The 22,440-nt window shown below is 59.2% G+C and overlaps 1 protein-coding gene across 4 annotated transcripts; it reads left to right on the forward strand.

Annotated features, from left to right (window-relative positions):
* Positions 1-337: 337 nt before the first annotated feature.
* On the forward strand, positions 338-18,776 carry NLGN3 (neuroligin 3; the record flags this gene model as incomplete). 4 transcript variants are annotated; one of them, XM_080352806.1, is made up of 7 exons in its annotated part: positions 338-815; positions 1,919-1,978; positions 8,416-8,475; positions 11,210-11,359; positions 13,037-13,222; positions 16,727-17,516; positions 17,939-18,776. In XM_080352806.1, the coding sequence occupies 7 exons, from the start codon at positions 338-340 to the stop codon at positions 18,774-18,776; spliced, it is 2,562 nt and encodes an 853-aa protein (XP_080208932.1). The 4 variants fall into 4 exon arrangements, with proteins under 4 accessions (XP_080208932.1, XP_080208933.1, XP_080208935.1 ...); XM_080352809.1 differs by lacking the exon at positions 1,919-1,978 and having other exon boundaries at positions 695-831; positions 8,423-8,475; XM_080352808.1 differs by lacking the exon at positions 1,919-1,978 and having other exon boundaries at positions 710-815.
* Between the last annotated feature and the right edge of the window lie 3,664 nt (positions 18,777-22,440).

Consider the following 22,440-nt stretch of genomic DNA (forward strand, 5'->3'; position numbering starts at 1 on the left):
CCTTCTGCACTGCAGCTCTTTGACTCTTCCCAGAGCAAGTCTGCTGCTAATTCCCTCCATCTCTCCACAGTATCAGCAGTCATCTCCGGGCCAGGCCATTGGCAGGCAGGCAGCAGCGGGCAGCTGGCAGGCTGTGAGGAGCGGTGTCACATCTCCCTGCGTCCCTGCTCGCAGCTAACCCAGCAGAAGGTGTGGGTGGGCTGTGCCCTCCTGACTCCCGGCTCTCCTGCTCCATCTGTTCCCGGTGGGCAAATTGGAGGCTTGGCGTGATGGTGATGCCCTGAGCCCTCGCCCCAGGAGCTTCAGGCCTGGATGTTGGTGGTGCTCCTCCCGGACGATGTGGCTGATACTCTGGAGAAGCCCTCTTTTGCCCCCTGTTCTCCAAGTGCCTGAGCTGGTGGCCGGCTGGGACCTGCGTCTCACCCTCTGGGTCTTGAGCTTCGCCTTGGCGGTTGTGCAGATGGAGGGCCAGGTCTACTCTCCAACTGTCAACACGCACTATGGGAAGTTACGGGGCGTGCGTGTGCCACTGCCCAGCGAGATCCTGGGGCCCGTGGACCAGTACCTGGGGGTGCCTTACGCTGCACCTCCCATCGGGGAGAAGAGGTTCATGCCCCCTGAGCCGCCACCATCCTGGTCGGGCATCAGGAACGCTACCCACTTCTCACCGGTCTGCCCCCAGAACATCCACAACGCCGTTCCCGAGATCATGCTGCCCATCTGGTTTACCTCCAATTTGGATATCGTGGCCACATACATCCAGGACCCCAACGAGGACTGTCTGTACCTCAACATCTACATCCCCACGGAGGATGGTGAGTCCCTGCCGGGGTGCCCGCAGGAGGGCGGGGGGGGCCTCTCTGCCCCTCCCCAGCAGTGGTTGGTCTCACCTGGGTGTTGTGTTTGAAGCATGTGGTTGTGGACCCTGCAGCATGCTGTCTGTTTGTGGAAAGCTTTCTCTGGCCACGCAGCTCGCCCTCTTGACCTCAGCTGCCATCTCTGTCTCCTGTGCTCCTGCTCTTCCACGCCTCCCGGTCCCTGTTCCCCCTCCACCTCCATGGCATCGTCACGGGTTCCTCTCTTGTGTTGCTAAATCTGAATCCGACTCTTTGACTGCAGATCCACAGAGCGACAAGCTGGTTTGTGCTCCCCAGGCGCCGAGTGCCAGGTTCTGTCTTGAGTTGGTTCGGGTTCGTCCTTCCTCCCCCCTTCCCACCCTCCCCAGGTCCATGCGCTAGTTGTGGGTGCGGGCTGCGGCTGCGGCTGGGAGGAACACTCTCTGCCTCTCCCTGGGGAGATGCTCCATCAAGGAAGGGACCATAGAGCACTTTTTCGGGCTCTGGTACGGATGGGAGGTTGGGGGCACCGGCAGGCACATCGCTTGGCTGCTCCGCCGTCCGCCAGCGGGACAGCGGCAGAGAGATGAGCCTGGAGTGCTGGGGACCCACGGGGCACGGTCCCATTGGGGTGAGGCTGGGCGGCGCTGGGTGCCTCCTAGTCTAACCTTTTCCTTTCTAGGGGATCCCACCTGAACTGTAAGTAGAGGGCAGAGGAGGCAGCGCCTGCCTGCACGCCTGCCCCAGCCTCATCGCAACGGGAGCCCCCAGGGATTTTCAGTGGGCTGGAAGGGACCCGCAGTGGGTCTGCTGTGCGTGGCACGGCAGCCCGGCGGGCTGGTGCCTTCTTCTGGGCCATCTGACTCCACTCCTCTGCCCCTGGGGCCCTTGGCCACAGGATGCGTGGTGCCTTCCTTCCTGCCCAGCATGGCTGGCCTAGAGTTTTCCTCCCACGGCGACGCTCCCTCCCCACCTCCCGCGGTCCCAGGGGTGGCGGGAGGGCGGCAGCGTGGTTGTGATTGCATGCCCACTCCCGCCAGTGGAGCCTCCTGTTATTTTGTAGTCTTTTATTCATTTTACAGTAAAACGGATTTCCAAGGAATGCACCCGAAAGCCCAACAAGAAAATATGTAGGAAAGGAGGTATGTAGCAAGCCGACCGGCAGAGAGGCACAGAGAGGAAAGAGAGAGAGAGTGAGAGAGTGAGAGGGTGCCTGACTGGCCCTCAGCCCACGGCGTGCTCCTCCGGCACCTCTCTGCGCTGCCATCCAGACCGCGGGCCCTGTGAGCAGCCCGCTCTGCCACCCCCATTTCCCGCTCGGAGGAGCCCCACTGATGCTCTGGCCACCTCTGCTCCCCGGAGACAGGGAGACAGGACCAGTGCCGACTGGGAGCGCAGCTCTGGGGTCAGGTCAGAGGAGGATGCTCACGTTGCTCCAGGCCTTTCAGAACAACTTCTCCTGGGCTAAGCCCACGCTCCCACCTTTATCCCGCTGGCACTGGCAGCCTCCCAGCCCCCGGGTTTGAAGGGGAACCTCTGATGGCAGGTAGCGCTTAAATGCACCCATCTGCTAGATGTGCATCACCCATTGGGGGTGTATGGACCTGTACAGGGAAGCACCTGTGTGATGGGGAACTGCAGCCCATTCCAGGCTGAGCTTTTCCCCTATTGCATCTCTGGTCATTTTGCATCCCAAGCTCCTCAGTTAAAAGCGTAAAACCTCCCCTGGCTGTGTAAAGGCTGCCATGTTCTGCCCCAGCCTGCAGTCCGGTGGAGGCAGCTCCCCGTTTCTCACACCCCCATGCCTCTGCCAGCCCTGCCAGTGAGGATCTGCTCTCCACCTCCTGGCATGGCAGCATCCTCTCTGAGCCCCAGCCACGCTGTGGATGGCTGAGCACCTCCAGCTCAGACATGTCTCAGCTTTGCCTTGTCTCCACTCACAGGGCTGTGCGGGGCTCATCCTGCTGCACTTTGAGACAAGGAGGGCAGCTCAGTCCCGCCTTACCTCGAAGTGATCCTGTGTTCCCAGCCAACCCCAGTGGCACGGGCCGGGGAGTGCAGACATGCAAATGGGAGCTGCTCAGCCCCTTTGTCAGACACAATGCTTCGCCCATCTCGCCGCATGACCCCCTTGCAGACAGGGACAGCCTGGGTCACTCTCTGCATCCTAAAGTTGGATGTGCAGGCGGTCGGGCAGCCAAGCTCTTCTGAAAGGCTCTGTGCAGGGCAGGGGTGTCTGGCGGGCGGGGGCTGCCGTCCTGGGCATCCCTCACCGCAGTGGGGTCCCTGCGTCTGTGCCTCCACCTCCCTGCACCCTGGGGTCGGCGCGGCCAGCACAGCTGGGCTTGGAGGTTTGGGGACCACTTTCCTTCCAGCCATTTTCCCTCCAGTTCTGTTGTTGGGTTTCTTTGCTTTGCTTTTTCCTGTTGCTGTCCTGGCTATTCACACGCCATCTCTCTGAGTGCCAAGGCTGCCCCTGAAAGGGCTGGTGCATTAGGGAGTCTCCGCACGCTGCCTCCGGAGCCAGCTGTGCCAGCAATCGCCAGACACTTCAAAGCGCTTCCTCTCCTGGCCCTCCCACTGCTACCGGGCTTGGGGACCCTCCCTGCCCCCAGCCCTACAGCGGGGGCTGGGGAAGCAGGGGCCAGGTTATGGCTGGAGAAGGGGGACAATGTAAGACATGCAGAAACACCCCGTCTGCGCTAGTGTCCTGGTTTTTCCCTCCCCGGTGGCTCTGCGCACAGGCAGGGTTTCTTTGCAACCCATCTGTGGTTGCCTCTGGTCACCTCCCGAGGAGCTGGTGGGTTTTTTCTGCCTTTGCTGGGCTCTGCTGACTCACGGGCCAGCAGATCCCCAGTGCCGGCCATTTGGGCATCCAGACGCAACGTGGTGGGAATTAAAGCACCCAAACACTGGCGCTGCCCTTTGGCTCCAGTGGCCATTGGCTCGAATCAAGTGAGTCACTTGTGATAAGACAGAGAGGCTTGTCCACCCCGTGTTGTGTTTCCTGGATTAGTAATTCTTGGGGTGAGGATAATGTACCTGCAGTGCTGATTTCCTCGGGCTGTGTGTCATTTGTTCTGGCTTGTTCTGGAATATTCTTTGATTATTATTTCTAAGGTCACATATGAGTGGCAAATAAGCACTCCTCTAGCAGGGCAGGCAGCTCTGCAGTATTTTGGTGGTTCAAAACACCTCAGCTCCTACCTTACTGGAGTTCTCACAATTTCTGCCACCCTTAAGCTTGGTATATTTCATAGCAGCCAAAGGACTGGGAATTTATCAGAATTTATCCCTGGGATAGAAAAACAGTTGCTCACAACATGCCAGTCTCCTCCATACACATTGATCCCTTCTCTGGGAGCAAGACAAGGCAGCGGTGCTTTGAGAATAATTAGTTGTGCGTGGAGCCAGGGGAGCTGACAGCACCGGGGCTCAGCTGAGGCTCAGGTTTTGCTGTGACAATAGCACTGACCACCCAAAGAGCATGTACATACACGGGGCAGTGCTCTGCACTTTGCTTCGTGTTACCAATGCTTCTGGTCTGTGCTTGGCTGTGGTGGGTGCCAGGATGCTTTCCCCATCTCTTCACCACCAGCCTGGACAAGCCTTGCTGCAGAGCATGAGGAGGTGGATGTCATTTTTGGAGGGGAAAAATGTGGCTGCCCTGCACATAGCAGCCCTCCTTATTTTTTACTAACGACTGCCCTAATCTCTCTAGCTGGGGCTGTGCAGAGTCTGTGATGCTGCAAATATAAACATGCCGGTCCAGCATCTTGCTGTGCTGTGGCAGAGTGGCTGGAGCTCCCAGCAGCTCCCGGGCTCAGGATGCAATTTGGTTGCTCTGCAGGACAAGCATTGTGGCTTCTCCACCGCTCTCCAACAAGTGAACTTGTCTGAGTACCAGCTGAGGCTTCTCTACAGCTGCACATCTTCTGCGGTTCTCTTGCTGGAAGGTTCTCAGTAGCCTCCTGTGAAGGCTGCTGCTTTGCAGAGCTGGCTGGGGGCAGACACTACCCCGGCGCTTCACTTCTGCTCCAGGAAGCGATTTGCAAAGGTGAGGGTAGGTGTTTGTGCTGGCGGAGGCAGCAGAGCATGAGGAAATGCGGTGTTTTTATGGAATCTGCTCAAGGATGGAGATAACTCCTCTGCATCACGCAAGGACAGGGAGAGGCAGGGCAGCACCAAGGTGCGCTGCAGTCTTGGAGCAAGGGCTAATGGCTGGAGGGGCCAGGGGAGCTGCCCCTGTCCGTGGGGTTGTGCAACAGCAGGTTCAGTGGCTGTCATCAGTCTCAGTCCCATTCCTTGTCACTCCTGGAGAAGCACCTGAGCCAGTGTGTCCACCAGCATGTGTGCTTCTGGGTGCCCGCGGCCGTCAGACACGGGGGCAGCGCTGCTGCAGGCTCCTGCTCCCTGCAGCACTGCGGCTGCTGTGTGGGAGCGTGTGCCCCGGGGAGCTTGCACCGAGGAGGAGGTGCTGGGGCTGCCCACACCCTGAGCAAACTTTGGGTTTGGAAAGGTGTCAGCTTCGGCTCCAGCTGTTCTCTTAGCCACACCACACTGAGCACAAAGGCTCTAATGACTGAGGCTACTCGCCTTTATCTCTGTTTGCACTGGTGTCAATGCTGTTGGCATGGTTTACTTAAGACAGGATAAATCTGGCGTGGATGCCCCTGTTTCAGGGAAAGTGATTGTATTCTTTACTGAACTTGAGCTTAAATCTTCCTAGAGCCTTCAGATAAGAGCATATGCATCCTTCCTATCGGCCTGAACAATGTCACTTCACAGTCAGCTTAAAGTGAAGCAGCACAACAGGCATTCACACTGGGTTAGTGGAGGGAGGTTTTGATGGGTAAGGAGAATAAGAGCCACAAACACTTTTGTTTTACCAGCTGTGAATCCACAAGCTTAAACCCATCCCTGTGAGAGTAGGTGCTGTGGAGCTCTGTGTGGTGGCTTTTGCCAGTGTGGAGGGAGATCTCCTGGGATGGGCATCCTGGAACATGGCAATAACCAGTGGAGGGAAATAATGGAGCACAGTGCAAGGGATGGGTGAGGGAAGTGAAGCTGTGGTTGCTCTCATGAGCTGTGGGGCATCAGTGGGTCATCGTGAAGGTGGACAATGTAATGAGAGGCAAAAGATCTGCTTGGTTGCAGCAGCCTGTGTTCGCTGTAACCCCAGCCACCCCGGCACCTTCCTGCCGATGGGGAAGGCTGGTGCTTTGCATCTGCCACGCACACGTGCCACTGCAGTTCCCTTTCCCCCTGGTCTGCTTTACTGCTCTCCTGCTTTGCTTAGCTTCCCAGTGCTGCTTTCTACAGTCCCTTCTGTGGTACGTGTAGTTCAGGTTGCTTTAGGCTCATCCCAGCCATCCTTAAGCTCCACAGCAGTGGTCTCCAGCTGGATCCCTCCCTGCCTAGCCAGGGCAGATGCTCAGGTCACAGGGATGTTGCCCACTGCCCTCTCTTACAGCCTGACAGCTCCTCATAGCCAGTTCCTCCATCCCTGTCTGCATGGAGACCTTTTTCCCCTGAAGGAGACCAGGCTGGAGGGCTGCAGCCCAACCGGTCCTGGGACTTTAACAGCACCAGGGACTTTGACGGTGGAAAGGGATGTCCGACTGCCTGTGATCAGCTTCCCAGCTCTGAAGCACAGTGCGGATGAAGGTTTGCTGCCTGTGGTCTTCATTAGAGAAAAATCCCTATCCCTGAGCCGTACCAAGGAGGTTGGCGCATAGCACCAGTTAGCAAATATTGCATGAGTGCTTTGTCATTTAAGTGCTTTCTGGGCTTGCAGCTCTTCCTAATGAAGACACAGTAGGTCAAGCTCGCAGCCTCTTGCAAACAGGCGAGGCAGCCGCACGTGCCCAGCTGAGCGTGCAGCCGGCGGGTGGGCTGGGGAGGGAGCGCACGGGAAGGATGCAGCAGGAATGGGGGATGCTGGAGCTGCGCTGCTGGGGCAAGAGGTGGCAGGGATGGGGGTGGCACTGGGTGAAAACAGGAAAAAGATGTGAGGAGCTCAGCGGATGGCTGGGTGGTGAAGAAGGAGCTGAGGAAGCAGGGCTGGGGCTCAGAGGAGGTAGGTCAGGAGGTGAATTCTGAGTCAGATCAAATCAGGACAGCTCTGGAGACATCCCTGCAGCAGGCAGGAGCAGCTCTACCTCAACTTTTCCTGGCAGTGTGTCTCACATGGTCTTAAACACCTCCCCAGCCCACCTCCTCCAGTGCTTTCCTGCCCTTTCTGCCCAAGGGTTTTCTTCTTGTCCAGCTTGCCTTGTGCAGCTTGGGAGCTGCCTGTGGTTTGCACAGGGGAGAGGGAGTTGCTTTTCCACCTCACCACTTCACAGTGGACTTTACCATGTCGGGATGCTGCTGTAGTTCCTGTCACTCCTGTGCTTCCAGGATTTCCATGACACAGCCTTCTCCAAAATTTTCTTGCCTGCTGGATTTTCCAGATTTCTGGTCATTGTTCCTCCAGTCTTTATCCAGCATGTCATGGCTGCTGAAGGTGTTTTGCAAGCCTCTTGCCCCCACGGAGCTGCCCCATGGCCATTTCAGACCTCTCACTTCCCCTTCACAATTTCCTTTTGAATTCCAATCTTGTCCCGCTCCACCTGTGTTATCCAATCCCAGTGTCACCTGCGTAATCCCACTCCCAGAGTGACAGTGAGGACAACTCCCTGATTTTGTCTTCCTGGCCAGTTCCGTGCTCATCTTGTCGTAGTTTCATCCAGCCGTGGGGCTGCCTCTCTCTTGTGGGAGCCTTGCTGGAGGCTGCGCTGTGGCGGCGATGTGGTGATATTTTCAGGCTATATATTTTCTGCCTTGATCAGGGCAGGCTGGTCGGTGCCTTTGCAATCCTTGGTGAACCGTGCAACTAGTCTTTTAAAAAGGGAGTTGGTACAGGATGGAGCAGAGCAGGGAAGCACCCGTCACGATGGCTCCCTGCAGTGTGCCCTGGTGGTCTCGTGCTGTGGCACCGGTGGTTTGCGGCACAGCCATGCCAGGCACAGCAAGGGGCCACGCAAGGCGTGACAGGTAGGACCCCCACTGGTGGTTGGTGACCACCCAGGGCAACCCTTCATGTGGGCTCTGCTGGTGGCAGGGGACAGTTGTGCCCGGTGGCAGCAGAGCTGGGAGCAGGGGTCCTGCCTGCATCAGGGCAGTAGGAGAGAGACCTGTGCCCCGGCACAGGGAGCTGAGGGTGTGCAAGCAGGTGGGTGCCAGGCTGGGATGCAGGAGGATCAGTGAGTGCTTGGAGAGGCTGATGCTCCCCAGACCCGCTCTCCTCCTCCCTGCCGCCCCGGCGCTCCCCGGGGAGGATCTGGAAGGGGTCCAGGCAAAGCGGCATCCTGGCGTAGCTCCCAGGGCAGCCCTGCCCGCGCCACCCTGGCTCTGGGAGAGGTGCAGTGTGAGTAGCCAGCAGTGCTGTGGGGCGCAGGCCTAGCCCCACCGTCTCTGCTGTCATGCTATTTTTGAATTCTCTTTTGTTTTTTTTTTTGTTTTGTTTTTTGTTTTGTTTCGTTTTTATTTCCTTTCGTTTTCCTTTTTGTTCTGTCTCCTCGTGTTTGGTCCCTAGGAGCCAGCGCTAAGAAACAGGGCGAGGACTTAGCGGATAATGACGGGGATGAAGATGAAGGTATTTCTGTGCTCGAGGCTGCCACTGCATGACACGCAAAGCAACTCCGTTTGCCCGCCATCCGCTGCCATCCCCAGGGAGCCCTGTGTGTGTCCGTCTGCCGTGCCAGGCAGCTGCGCGGGGCGGGGGGCAGGCTGGCCGGCTGTGCAGGGCGCCCAGGTCCTTCCCCTCCTTGGGACGGGGTGGGGAAGCTCGTGGGTTTTTTCGCTTTAGGAGAAGTTTGCTCCTGCTCTGCTTGAGCGAGGGCAGGGAGGAAGCATGGCAGCTTGGGAGGAGAGGAGCCCTTGGGCACCTTGGCCCATTTCACCCTGAGCCTGGTCACATTCCACCTCCAGCCTCATCTCTCTGGAGTCGGTGACATGCAGCTGGGAACCAGCGACCTCCCCCTCCACCCTTCTGGGTTCTCTTGTGGGCACCACTGTAGGGTGGCCATGACAGCAGCTTGGTACCCTTGTCACCCGCAGGGTACCTGGCCATGTGCAGGAGACCCGAGGTCCACTCAAACATGTTTTCTGTTAACTTCTGTCCACCCAACGTGAACGAGGTCTTGCTTGCAACCACAGCATCAGCACCAGCTGAGGCAGAGCAAGCGGGCTTTCAAGCAGATGTGATTCTAGATGTATGCCAGGGCTAAGCAAGCTGCAGAATGAACTACTTTTAGTAAAATGGGGTTGTTCGTCTGCAGGGTATGGAGTTGTTATGTTTGGCTGCAGGGATGTGAAGAGGAGGCAAGAGGAAGGGTCGGCCAGGGTGCAGCCCTAACGTGCCAAGGACAGTAAAACCTCATGGTGTGCAGGAGTCCCAGAGCGGCTCAAGCATGGCCTGGCAGATGGCGTTTAGGATCTGGGAAAGAGATGAAAAGCTTTTTCCTTGGCAGTACCAGAACCCTGTTGTATTCTCCCACTAACCTGTGTCCCAGGATTTCTTGTACCAGGGCATAAACTGGCATTCAGCCTAAGTGACTTGACTGTGCTAAAGCTCCACACACTAAAATGTGCTGCAGCGATTAGGAGCCATTCATTCCCTGGTACGTCTCCATGCATTGCTGCCATTCTGCTGTGAGGATGTCCCTTTTTGTGTTGGTGGGAGCGTGTGGCAGGGAGGAGAGGACACAGGCACAGATGCTCCTGCCCTTCACATTTCAAGCAGGTGGCCCTGGGAAGCGTTGTCCTGCCAGAGGGGACAGCCTCCGCCGCACAGGCCATGTCTGTCCCGGAGGAGCTGCGAGTGCATTTTCCTCTGCAGGTCTGTGCTTTTGCCTGGCTGCATCCCGGCAATAGGAAAAGAGCTGGCAGATGTTTTGCCTACCCTCATTGTCCTGGAGGGAAGAGGTTTTCTATATGGAAGGGAGGTCACCCTTAGCCATGCCGCAGGCCACAGCTGGAGGTGGGGATGGCCAGAGGTACCTGTCAGCCTGCCCCACAGCCCACTGCAACGGGCCAGCCGCGGGGAGGAGTGGACGTAGGCAGGGGTTAGGTGAGTGGGAAGGGAGCATGTGCAGCCTGCCTGGGCATCCCTGCGGAGTTGGTGCATCTGTGGCCTGGGAGTCCCAGCCCTGCAGGGACCACAGCAGGGCCAGGCTGCCAGGACGGTGCAATGCTGCGGGGAGGAGGCAGGCAGGAGCAGCAGGTGGCCCGGGCATCTGAGGCCAAGCGGGCCCAGCAGAGGATGCCGGCCAGCCCAAGCAAGGCACTGAGTGCAAGTGAGCACAAGGGAGGGCAAAGTCCATCGGTGCTGGCTTGCCAGCCCAGGAGAGGGCTGGGCACTGCAGGCATGTGGGACCTGGCACCAGCTCCACGACGGGTACCACTGCCTCCTCTGTGTAATGTGGGTGAGATGTACCAGGAGCCAAGCACGGGTGTTCCTTCCTTACACCCAGGTTCAGCTCCATGAGGGATCCCAGGCCAGTGAGGCAGAATGGGCAGGACGTCCCCCAGAGACAGGGCCAGTCAAGAGGGAGCATGGCTGCTCCTTGTCCCTAGGCTACCGCAGTCCTTCCTCCCCAGCCCTTGGGATCCCATTCCCCATCCTCACTCCATGTCTCATGCCCTGTCCTCGTCCAGACCTCGTGCTCACCTCCCTGACACACACACGTGCACACACTGTCTGCCTCATCACCATGTCTGTGTCTGGGCACTGGGGTGCCATGGGTTCACATCCAGGCAGCCAGCAGGTTTCTGCCTTCCCAGGGGAATGGGAAGGGAGGGCGGGAGAGTCAGACGTTGGAGCACCTACCAGTGCCCCCCTGCCTTCCAGGTCCTGCACACCCCCATCCCTGCCCCCTCGCAATGCCAGCTTCCAGGATTCCTGGAGCCAAGGGCTTGGGTCCAGCCAAAGACAGGACATGGGGCTGCATCCCGGGGCTGGACTCTGCAACTCCCACCTGCAATGGAGGTGCCGCTGCTCTGGCTCCCGCACGCGGCCAGAGCTCGGCTCCGGGGAAGAGCAGCCAGGTCCAGTCACCATCTCTCCTACATGTGCTGAGACCTCCGAGGGGACAGCAGCGTAGGGACAATGCAGCGGCTGCTGCCACCCAGAAAGGGGCTGGCGGGGTTGGTTCAGTGTTGGTTGGCTTTGGAGGTCCACGCTGCGTCCCCCAGGAGAGCTCTGGATTTGGTTCCTAAGTCGCCTCCCCAGTCCTGGCAGCTGGCATTGCCCTCGTCCTTGGTCTGCCTGTCAGGCAGGGTGCTGCAGCCATCGGCAGGGTCCTGTGTTTAACTGCTTCTCCTTCCAGACATCCGGGACAGCGGGGCCAAGCCGGTGATGGTGTATATCCATGGCGGCTCATACATGGAGGGCACGGGGAACATGATAGACGGCAGCGTCCTGGCCAGCTACGGGAACGTCATCGTCATCACCCTGAACTACCGCGTTGGAGTGCTCGGTATGGGCTGTGCTGCCAGCATGGCCAGGCAGCAGGATGAGACACCACAGCCGACTGGGCTTGAACAAGCCGGGAAGGGGGTGTTGGGGGCTTGGGGCCCAGCGGGATGGGGCTGCACACTCAGTGCTGCCCCTGCCCTCTGCCCTGGCCACCGAGCCGGGTGCCACGTGGCAGTGTCCCCAGCGGGCAGTCGCAGCATGGTCTGGCTCCTGGCACTGGCCACCCCAGGCTCATTTACACAACCTGGCTCAGCTGAAAGCAAATATTGGTCTGCGGTTAAATAAATAATAAATGTATTTACCCAACATCTCCTCCTGAGAGGGCTCAGAGCAGTGAGCTGCCAGCGGGTGCTTCCTCGCAGGGAACCCCCAGCTCTCCCTTCCCAGACAGGGGCTGCCTCCAAGCTCGCTGAGCTGCTGGGACCCCCACAACCGCCCACCGTGGTCTGGCTGTCCACAGAGAGGGTCACCAAAGGGTGTTCGGTGCCATATAGAGGAGGGTGGCTGTCACATTTTCATGAGCACTGGTGAAATGGAGACACGGGGTCTAAAGGCAGCGTGGTCCCCTGCCTGCTGCAGCAGAAACCTCTGGGAGCTGGGACATGGGAGATTTGCCTGGAGCATCACTGCTGCCTCCCTTAGCAGTGGCAGAAGAAGGGCTGTGGAGGTCTGAGGTGAGCTTCCCAGCCAAGCTGCTGGCAGGCCCTGCTGTCTTTCTAACCATCCAGCCTGGCACTGGGCTCCCAGCTGGTACCCAGGGCAGCACATCCCTCTGACAGCCTCCAGACCCCACAGTCTCTTGGGAAGGATGCCAGTTACCTGGTAGAAAATAGGCTTTTCAGTAAAAACAAGCCTATTCAAGACCTTTCAATATTAACAGTCAGGACTTTACAATGGATAGGTACAAATTTAAGGGACATAAGTCACAATATGAAATAAGACTTAAATGGTGCCATCGTCATCTCTGTTGAAGTGCTGCAGCACGCCCAGCCAGAGCACCTCCAGTGCCAAAACAATGCCAGCACTGCTCCCTGCCTGCTGGGATCACCTACCTGGATTTTACCTCAGGACCATGTTTTGGCTTCCTGCTTTGAGTCAAAGCAAATGAAACTCTGATAGCTTATCTCAGGTGTTCCCTTTGCTATTCAAAGCATTTCTCACCATCTTCCTCACTGAGAGCCTTTGTATTTTAAGCTGCAGTCAGTTCCTCTCTGCTCAGCCCACCTCCTTACATTTATAGAGCCTCCCTCAGCCCACGCTAGTCCATGGAAAGCGTTGGCTGTGCACGCATTCATCCTGCCTGCAGCCACTGGGGCTTTCTTGGCTTTCCTTGGAGCATACCTGAGATGCCTGGACTTGTTATTAGCACAGGTGGTAGTTCGGGTAGGACAGAGCTTCATGGCCATCACCCTGTCACTGCTTGCAGTTGGTTGGAGAGGCTCCCCGAGGCTTGCAGCCACACTCACAGCCTTTCACCCCCTGCTGTGCTGTGCTGAAGGAGGCTGGAGCTTGATGGTGTCCCTGCTCCAGCTGAGAACTCACAGGACTCTGGTGGTAGGGTCTCATTTTGTGATGGGACAGGGTCCCATAGTAGCTCCCCTAGGCTTGGGGAAGGGAGGTGGGAGGTCAGGACACCCCCTGCTTCCTTATCCCTAACTGGGCTCCCCTTGGCCCACAGGCTTCCTGAGCACGGGCGACCAAGCTGCCAAGGGCAATTATGGGCTGCTGGACCAGATACAGGCACTGCGCTGGGTCAGCGAGAACATCGCCTTCTTTGGGGGAGATCCCTTGCGGATCACCGTCTTCGGCTCCGGCATCGGTGCCTCCTGTGTCAGCCTGCTCACCCTGTCCCACCACTCTGAAGGTAGGTGCCCGCTGTGCCCGAGGAGGCTGCAGCTATGAGCAAGCACCCTGCTGATGCTAACCCTGGAAAGTGAGCTGCCTGGGTACCACCGGCCACCATAACAAAGTCAGGGCTGCTTTTTAGTCACCAGGGAGAGCCTGATCCAGGGTCAGGAAGTAAAACCTCATCGCGGGCACGGAGAGAGCAGCGACAGAGTATGTGGGAGACAGGGATGGAGCTGGTCCTCCCAGTGCATGGGGCTACAGCCCAGTGCCAGTGCCTGGGTGTGGGAAAAGGTGGGGACCCCTCCTGCGGTGCCCTGCCCAGGTACCTGGGCTCGCCCATGTGCAGGTGTGGGGAGGGTGTGAAGAATCATGCAGGGCACCAGGAGCACAGATCTCAGTGCTAGGAAAGGCATTCATACTGCAACAGAGGGGAAGCCAGACCTGAGCCTGGTGGAGGGATGGAGGACCCCATCTTGCAAGGCTGGGAGAGCTGGAAGTGCTGTGACTAGTGAAACACAGGTAGAAGTGGTATGATTTATATCTGTAAATATAGCAGAGTGTTTACTCTAGATAAAGAAAGGAATTTTTTTATGCTAAAAGATTGTATTGGCGTAAGACCAAATGTAACCCCTTTGCAAAGACTTCTACATTGAGCATTGGGAGAAAAAGAAATAACCGTGCTACAGCCAGTGTCACATCAAAGGAAATGGCCATAAAATGGCCTAAAGAAACCACCTGTGCCAGAGCACCCATCTCTCCAGGGATGGGGCAGCCGGCTCTGGAGCATGGTGGGGGAGCTGTGCTAAGATGCAGCCTGCAGACTAGATGGGTTGTTTTTTATCGCATCAAAATAAAACTCATAGTGATCAAGAGCTATTAATGAAGCTGCTAATTTGTGCCTGCTCTGCCAGGCGCTGCAAGAGGCAGATGCTGGAGACTGGTGCAGCGCACGCTGTGTCTGGCTGCTGGGGAGACCCGCAGCTCCCTTGCCAGCCTCAGCCCTTGTAGACGGGTGGATTCCTCGCCAAGGACCAAACTGCTGCTTCTCTTCCCAGTCGGCCATGCCAGGGCAGGAGCAGTCACTGCCGGGGAAACCTCTTGTGCTTCCTTTGCCCCATCTCCTGCTCTGTGGGGGCTGCTGCCCTTTGCTGCCAGCTCTGGGGATGCTCAGACCTCAGCACCCAGCACCCTGCTTTGAGCAGGGCTTGGCCCAGACAACCCCAAAGGTATTTTCAGTCTCTGCTACTGTGCAAAGCAAAGAGGAAATCGGGAGCTGGCAGCAGCTTGCAGCACCAGGCACCCTCTGGCAGAGCCCTGGTCCCACCACTTGGTTCCGCTGTGCCGTGGCAGCCAGCTCTGCAGAACTCGGGTTGTGTCGGGAGCCTCATCTCCGCAGGGAACAGGCAGAAGGGGCAGAGCTGGAGGGCTCTGGGGTGGTGAGCTGCAGGGTGGCAATGCCTCCCTGGGGTGCTTGTTGGGCTTCAGCTGGGTGCTGGCATGGAGGAGGAGAACGCAGCAGGTCTGGGCTCTTGCACACTCCTGGGTGCTCCTAAGTCAGGGCATGTCCATGCAGAGATGTGGTGTAGGGGCTCCATCAGGGATGTGACCAGCTGTTGGTGGCACAAGCTGCCTGTGCTTCCCCAGGCAGCGGTGGGCAGGGGCAGAGCCCAGCCCGGTGGGTCTGTCTCGGAAGTGATGCTGCTGGCGGGGAGCAAAGCTGCTGCTGGGACAGCATCTCCTGGGAGCCAGGGAACCCCCACCCTGGCTCTTTGGCATGTGGATGAGATGATGGTGCAGAGCAAGCAAACTCATGGCCGGTCTCCAGTCTGTAGGCTGGGTACAGCTTTCTAGGGCACCAGGAGGTGACAAACAGAGCTTGTGACTTCTCTTTGTCCCAGCGCATGGGACTGTACGTCAGGTACTTGGCAGAGTGAGGACAGTGCGTGCAGACAAGAGCTATGGACATGGTGGCCAGGAGCCAGGAGCCTCCGAGCATTTCTGGTGCGGGAAGGTGCATGTGCCCCTGCAAACCTGCACTGGGGGTCTCACGCAGGCACTCAGCGTTTCAAGGGAGCAAGGACAGCCCCATGACAATCACGCTGCTGTGCCTGCACCATTCAGAGACTGCCTGAGACCGTATCTCCTGGCGAGCGAGTGCTGAGGTCCAGTGAAGGCACAGGCAGCACTGGGGGTGCAGGAGAGGGCTGACCGGAGAGCAAGGACCCCAGGGTGCACCCCGAGCCCGGCTCCTTTCACCGCCCGGGAGGCTGCGCTTCCTCACCGCCCCTTTGTATTCCGAGCACAAGCGCCATTGACATGGGGCTGGAGCGCTGCCATGCATTCCTCCGCCTGGGCCAGGGCCTTTGTGGCCCCGTTTTCCAGGGCGAAAGTCCACTCCCTCTGTGTTCCCGGTGGCAGAAAGGCCCTCTTTGTGCATCTGGCAGCGTACTCCTGCAGGGCCGGATTGGCACTGAGCAGCCCCAGCTGGGCAGGAAGCAGCGGGGAGGGGGGCGAGGGGGACCCTGACAAAGCGCTGGGGTGGGACTCGCAGGGTTAAATGTCCTCCAGCAGGCATTAACCCTCCCGGTGCTGCCAGCCTGCAGCCTGGCTGCTCAGCAAAGCCAGTGCCAGCCAGGGCTGGAGGATGGTGCTGAGCTGGGGCAGCATGTGCCCCTCAGGTGCTCGGGCAACACGTCCTTGGGGTGGCTGGGACAGCACGGGCTGCTTGACAAGGCCAGGGTGTGATGCAACCACTGTCCTTCTCTTCCCTGTACCAGGACAGAGTGATGCTGGGCCATCCCCTGCAATGGGATCCTTGGAGAGCACAGCAGCCCTTGGTTGCTGCCGTGAGCAACCCACTGCATGCCCAGATGAGCTACAAAGATCATGAGGGGTCTGGAGTATCTTTCCTGTGAGGAAAGGCTGAGAGAGCTGGGTCTCTTCAGCCTGGAGAAGAAAAGGCTGAGAGGGAATCTTATTTGTGCTTATAAATATCTCAAGGGTGGGTGCTGAGGATGGGCCCAGACTCTTTTCAGTGGTGCCCAAGGACAGGATGAGGGACAACAGTCATGGGCTGAAACACAGGAGGTTCCATCTGAATATGAGGAGAAACTTCTTTACTTCGAGGATGCCAGAGCCCTGGAACAGGCTGTCCAGAGAGGCTGTGGACTCTCCTTCTCTGGAGACATTCAGAACCTGCCTGGACGCACTCCTGTGTGATCTGCTCTGGCGAACCTGCTTTAGCAGGTGGGTTGGACTGGATGATCTCCAGAAGTCACTTCCAACCCCAATTGTGATTCTGTGATTCCACGGTGGCCCTGAGCTGAGGTCCCCATGTGAACCAGGCTCAGATGGCAGCACAGCCCTGGTCAAAGCCAGGCTCAGGCTGGTGCGCTGGGTCTTTGCAGGGGTCCAAGGGCATTGATACCTTTTCCATGCTGCATCCTGCACTGCAGCGCTGGGATGCTGCAACAGCAGTCACCCAGCTGTGAGCTTCCTGCACTCCTTGCCTGTCTTGCAGGTCTCTTCCAGAGAGCCATCATCCAGAGCGGCTCCGCACTCTCCAGCTGGGCAGTGAACTACCAGCCTGTGAAGTACACCAGCATGCTGGCCGACAAGGTGGGCTGCAATGTGCTGGATACGGTGGACATGGTGGACTGCCTGCGACAGAAGAGTGCCAAGGAGTTGGTGGAACAAGACATCCAGCCAGCCCGCTACCATGTGGCCTTTGGCCCAGTAATTGACGGGGATGTGATCCCGGATGACCCAGAGATCCTGATGGAGCAGGGCGAGTTCCTCAACTATGATATCATGCTGGGGGTCAACCAAGGCGAGGGGCTGAAGTTCGTAGAGGGTGTGGTGGACCCTGAGGATGGTGTCTCGGGCAGTGACTTTGACTACTCAGTCTCCAACTTTGTAGACAACCTGTACGGCTATCCCGAGGGCAAGGACACCTTGAGAGAGACCATCAAGTTCATGTACACGGACTGGGCTGACAGGGACAACCCCGAGACACGTCGCAAAACTCTGGTGGCCCTCTTCACTGACCACCAGTGGGTAGAGCCATCGGTGGTGACAGCCGACCTGCATGCCCGCTATGGCTCTCCCACCTACTTCTACGCCTTCTACCATCACTGCCAGAGCCTGATGAAGCCTGCGTGGTCCGACGCAGCCCACGGGGACGAGGTGCCTTACGTGTTTGGGATCCCCATGATTGGCCCCACAGACCTCTTTCCCTGCAACTTCTCCAAGAACGATGTCATGCTCAGCGCCGTGGTGATGACCTACTGGACCAACTTTGCCAAGACAGGGTGAGTGGGGATGGGTGCCTGTGGGGCTCTGCGCTCACTGCAGCTGCACCACTTGGGACCATGCTGTGGTGGCAGGGTGTCAGGCCGGCATGGGACACTGAGGCCCCCGTGCCCAGAGGTCCATGTGCTGCACCTTCACTGGGGTCAGAGCATCCACCACACAGTGAGAAGCTGGGAGCGTGGCCAGCCCCCAGGACAGGACCCAGCCTAGCACAGGGGTGGGAAGGCTGGTTGGCCTTGGTTATCATGGGATAGATTTGATCCAGGGCTGGAGTGCTGCCCAGGCATGCAGGACCTCTCACCAGCCCACCCTGTGCCACCACTGGCAAAGGTACTCCCAGCCTCCATCTCTGCGTCCAGCTCTCCCTCCTTGCCTCTCCAGCTTTTCCTGGTGCTAGCTCTGTTTTGCCTGTGTTTTGCAGGGACCCCAACAAGCCCGTCCCCCAGGACACCAAGTTCATCCACACCAAGGCCAACCGGTTTGAGGAGGTGGCCTGGTCCAAGTACAACCCCCGCGACCAGCTGTACCTGCACATTGGGCTGAAGCCACGAGTACGGGACCACTACCGAGCTACCAAGGTGGCTTTCTGGAAGCACCTGGTCCCCCACCTGTACAACCTGCACGATATGTTCCACTACACCTCCACCACCACCAAAGTGCCACCACCTGACACCACACAGAACTCCCACATCACCCGCCGGCCCAACGGCAAGATCTGGACCACCAAGCGCCCTGCCATCTCACCCGCCTACAACAGCGAGAATGGGAAGGAGAAGTGGAGCCCGGAGCAGGAGGCGGGCACCCTGCTCGAGAGCCCCCGTGACTACTCCACCGAGCTGAGCGTCACCATTGCCGTGGGCGCCTCCCTCCTCTTCCTCAACGTGCTGGCCTTCGCCGCGCTCTACTACCGCAAGGACAAGCGCCGGCAGGACACACACCAGCAGCCCAGCCCCCAGCGTGGTGCCGCCAACGACATTGCCCACGCGCCCGATGAGGAGATGCCCTCCTTGCAGGTGAGCCAGGGGCACCATGAGTGCGAGGCTGTGCCGCCCCACGACGCCCTGCGCCTGGCCGCTCTGCCCGACTACACCCTCACCTTGCGCCGCTCTCCGGACGACATCCCACTCATGACCCCCAACACTATCACCATGATCCCCAACTCGCTGGTGGGGTTGCAGACCCTGCACCCCTACAACACCTTTACCGCTGGTTTCAACAGCACGGGGCTCCCGCACTCACACTCCACAACCAGGGTATAGCTGCCCGCCGCGGCGCACACGCATGCACGCACGCACACGCACGCAGCAGACACTGGCAGAGGGACCAGCGGGGCCAACGGAGCCCCCAGACGGAGAGGCAGTGCCCACAGACAGTGCGGCACCGAGCCCGGAGACCTGCGGGGTCCTGGCACAGCCAGGTGCCCCATTCTTCCCCCAGCGCTTTCTTTCATTCCTATCTAACTTTTGAGAAGTGCTTTGACTCTCCTAGCTCCCGGCTGGAGGGCCCTGCAAGTCACCCTTGGGCACCAGTGGGTGCAGGGGGGACACAGCGTAGCCCCTGCACTAATGCACCAGCACGGGCAGGCAGGGGATCCCCCCCAGTGGCTGCAGCCATGGGGCTCCCCACACCGGGGCTGTTCCTCCCTGTGGGGTGATTGCATCCTCAGCACTGTGCTTGCTGAGCACCTCGGGACTGATGAGGAGCGAGACCAGGCATCCCTCTCGGCCGGTGTATCCCCAGGCAGCCTGGCATCCCGAGTGCCCTGGAAAAGGCTCCTTCACTGTGTCAAGAAGTGGCCCTGGGCCATGGTGCTATAGGCAGAGGGAGCGGGCAGGGTCTGGGGACCCAGCCTCGTGCTAGGTGCAGGCGCTGGGCTGGGGACTCCGGGACCCCGGGGACCCTGGGAACAGGGCCCTGGGCTGGAGACTTGGCACCTCTGCCCCTCTTTGCGCTGCAGAGAATCTCTTTTGTGTCAGTCGTTTCTCTTTGCAGAGACGTTTTTTAAGCAGATCTTTAGTTCTTTACACACTAACGGAGTCGCCGCGTTTTGTCCTTTGTAAAGATTTTAAAACCAAGTGTTCTTGATATAAAATAAAAAGCCAGTTAGAAGCCAGCGTGTGCGCGCGGTGCTGGCCCCCCGCAGCCCCCACCTGCCGCGGGCGGGCACCAGGCAGGGCACTGCCTCCTGCACCGCGGGGCTGCACTCTTTTGTATTTTTGATATTCTCCCTCCTCTGTCGCCCATGCCCATGTATCTCAGCCAAATAGCCTACCCAATGGCCCACCCGCGAGCATTCCCTGCCCTGACCCACCCCGCTGCCACCCACCACCCCGTGTGGGCATCACCCACTGCAAGCACCGTCTGCCCACCCCCATCAACCCAGGGCAGCCCCCCAACGCTGTGTCCCAGTGCTCCCCACCCTGCCCTGCTCCCCCGGGAGCATCCCACATCCCTTCACCACTGCTCCAGGGCCGTGCTGTGCCCTCTGTCCGCCGTGCTGCTGCTCAAAAGCAGTTTGTGGCAGGGCTGGGCAGCTCTGCGGGGCTGGCAGGAGCAGGGCGAGTTGCACAGCGACTCTGCCTCCCACCTTGCTCCTGCTGCAGCCTTTTCCCCCCATCGTGGGGTGACCTCAGCTCCGGCACCAGGGGTGTGCAGCTGGGATAGACACCTGGGTAGGGGCTGCTGGGGGTGATGCAGCCTGCATGGTGCTGGGAGCACCCACCTTGGGGTTGGGGCACCTGCTGGGCTGGTGGCAGCCACCGAACCACATGTGGCTGCAGGTATCCAGGCTCAAGGCGATGGGCTTTGGTGCAGCTGGGTGTGGAGAATGAGCTGCCTGGGAGCCCACAAGGGGCACTCCAGTCTCAGCCCCCCATGGTGGGCACTGACACCTGGGGTTTGGGAAGGCAGGAGGAAGGGTCGGGTCCTTGAGGGGACACCACACGCTGTCCCTGTGCAAGACGGTCCGGCTGGCAGACGCTGCCCGCACTGGCGGCCGTGACGCACCGGTGCCGCCTGGCCCTACTGCCTGGGGCCAGCGCACCCCCGGCCCTGCACCCTTCCCCAGCCCCCGCCCCCGGGCAGGGCTGAGGGTGAGGATGCTCTTTGGAGAATGTATTTATAGCCTGTCACCCGCGCAGAGTAACAAATTCCAAATAAAACAGAAGTGATATTTTTAATACTGGTGTGTCTCGCCTCTTCTCGGCGCGAGCGGGGGCCAGGGGCTGGGTGGGGTGCAAGCCAGCACTGCGCAACCCCGGATTGCCAACACAGGATGCCACAGTGGGGGGCTCCCTCATGCTGCCAGCCCTGCTGAGCCCCACCCCAGCACTGGAACCCCATGTGGGACCTCATCTGCCCCACAGCCCCCTCCCACCAAGCTCCCCCCACCTCCTGGCCTTTCCCAGCGCAGCTCCCCTCCCCCTGCTTGCCAACCAGAAAAGCCGCTGGTTTCATTTCTTTTTAATGTAATTTCAACTGGAGTTGCCATGGAAACCAGGCATGAGGCCTGAATCGCCTCCAGGCAGCATGCAGGCAGCAGAGCCAGGGCCAGGCCCTGCGCCAGGGGGGCCAGGGGGCAGGCAGGAGACAGAGGGGGGCTGCGTGGGGGGCTCTGCCCTGCTTTCCCAGGGGTCCCTTGCAGCTGCAGTGCCACTGGCGCATGTCACCCTGCTCAGCACTGTGCTCCAGTCCTTGCCCAGACCCCCCCCATGGCCCCTGGTGCTGCCCAATGTGGGGATCCCGCAGCCCTCGCCAGCCTGTGCCCTGGAGCTGCAGCACAGGGCAGGCAGCCTGTGCATGGCCTGGGGACACCAGTCTGGGATGGCAGCATGTTCCTCACCATGGGGCAGATGGAGAGGGTGGGGAAGGTGCTGGAGACAGGCAGAGTGCCCTGCTGTGCTGTGCTGCGCTGTGCTGCCAAGGGTAGGGATGCTGCGGACAGCCTGAGACAGGTAGCAGCAGAGCCGAGCCACGATGGGACTCGGATGGGCTGATGGGACTCCTACCCAGGGCTCTGGGCTGCCTTCCCCTGGACTTTCCCATGCCGATGGGCAGAGCTGCTCCCTGCAAGCTCAGCTGTCTGGGCAGGGGGATAGCTGTCCACCCTGAGCCCTGACCCACAGCCCCAGCCAGTTCTGCCCCAGCTGCTGGGCCCTCTGGTCTTACTCAGTCAGCTGTCCCCAGGAATGCAGTCCCAGGGACCTCCCTTGCAGCCACTGGGTACCCCGGTTCAGCGAACAACTGCAAGAGGAACCAAGATGAAAAACCCACATCAGGCCACGGGGCCGGGTTTCCATGGAAATGCTGGTGCTGCACAGCACACCTCCCACAGCAGCCGCCTCACTGCAGTGCGAGCAGCCGGGCCAGCCCTGCCTGGCGGCCCATGGCCCATTTCAGGGATGCTGGCATCACCACCAGCTGCCCGCACCGCGGTGCCTAGTGCCCTCATGAAGGGGAGATGCCTTTCTGCCCCAGAATAGGGGTTTGCCCTTCTGTCCTCCCACCTCATCCTTGCATGGCTCCAGCTGCCTGCTATCCCCATTTGCCAGCGTGGCCACCCCAGCTAGAAGCCCAAGGGTGAGCTGGTGACAGACAACACGTTTCTATGACGCTACTGCCATCTGTCCAGGGTGTCCTTGAGCATCGGTGACATTTCTTTGGAGACATGGCAAAGTCCAGGGGACACTGCGTCCCGGAGGGTACTGCGGTTAACATCTGTGTGATGATTGCTGGACATCCTTAGCTTCAGGGGACATATTTAGGGCTGCTGGCAAAGAGAAGCATAAGAGCACTGAACCACAAAGGTGTCTCTGGCATGGGGAGGGGATAAGTGACCTGTGCCTGGCTCCTGCTTGCTCCAGGAGCCACAGCGAACAGGGGAGCAAGGATGCTACTCTGCACAGTGGCATCACCAGGACAGTG

The sequence above is a fragment of the Nesoenas mayeri genome (assembly GCF_963082525.1).
Source record: "Nesoenas mayeri genome assembly, chromosome: 13".
NCBI lineage: Eukaryota > Metazoa > Chordata > Aves > Columbiformes > Columbidae > Nesoenas > Nesoenas mayeri.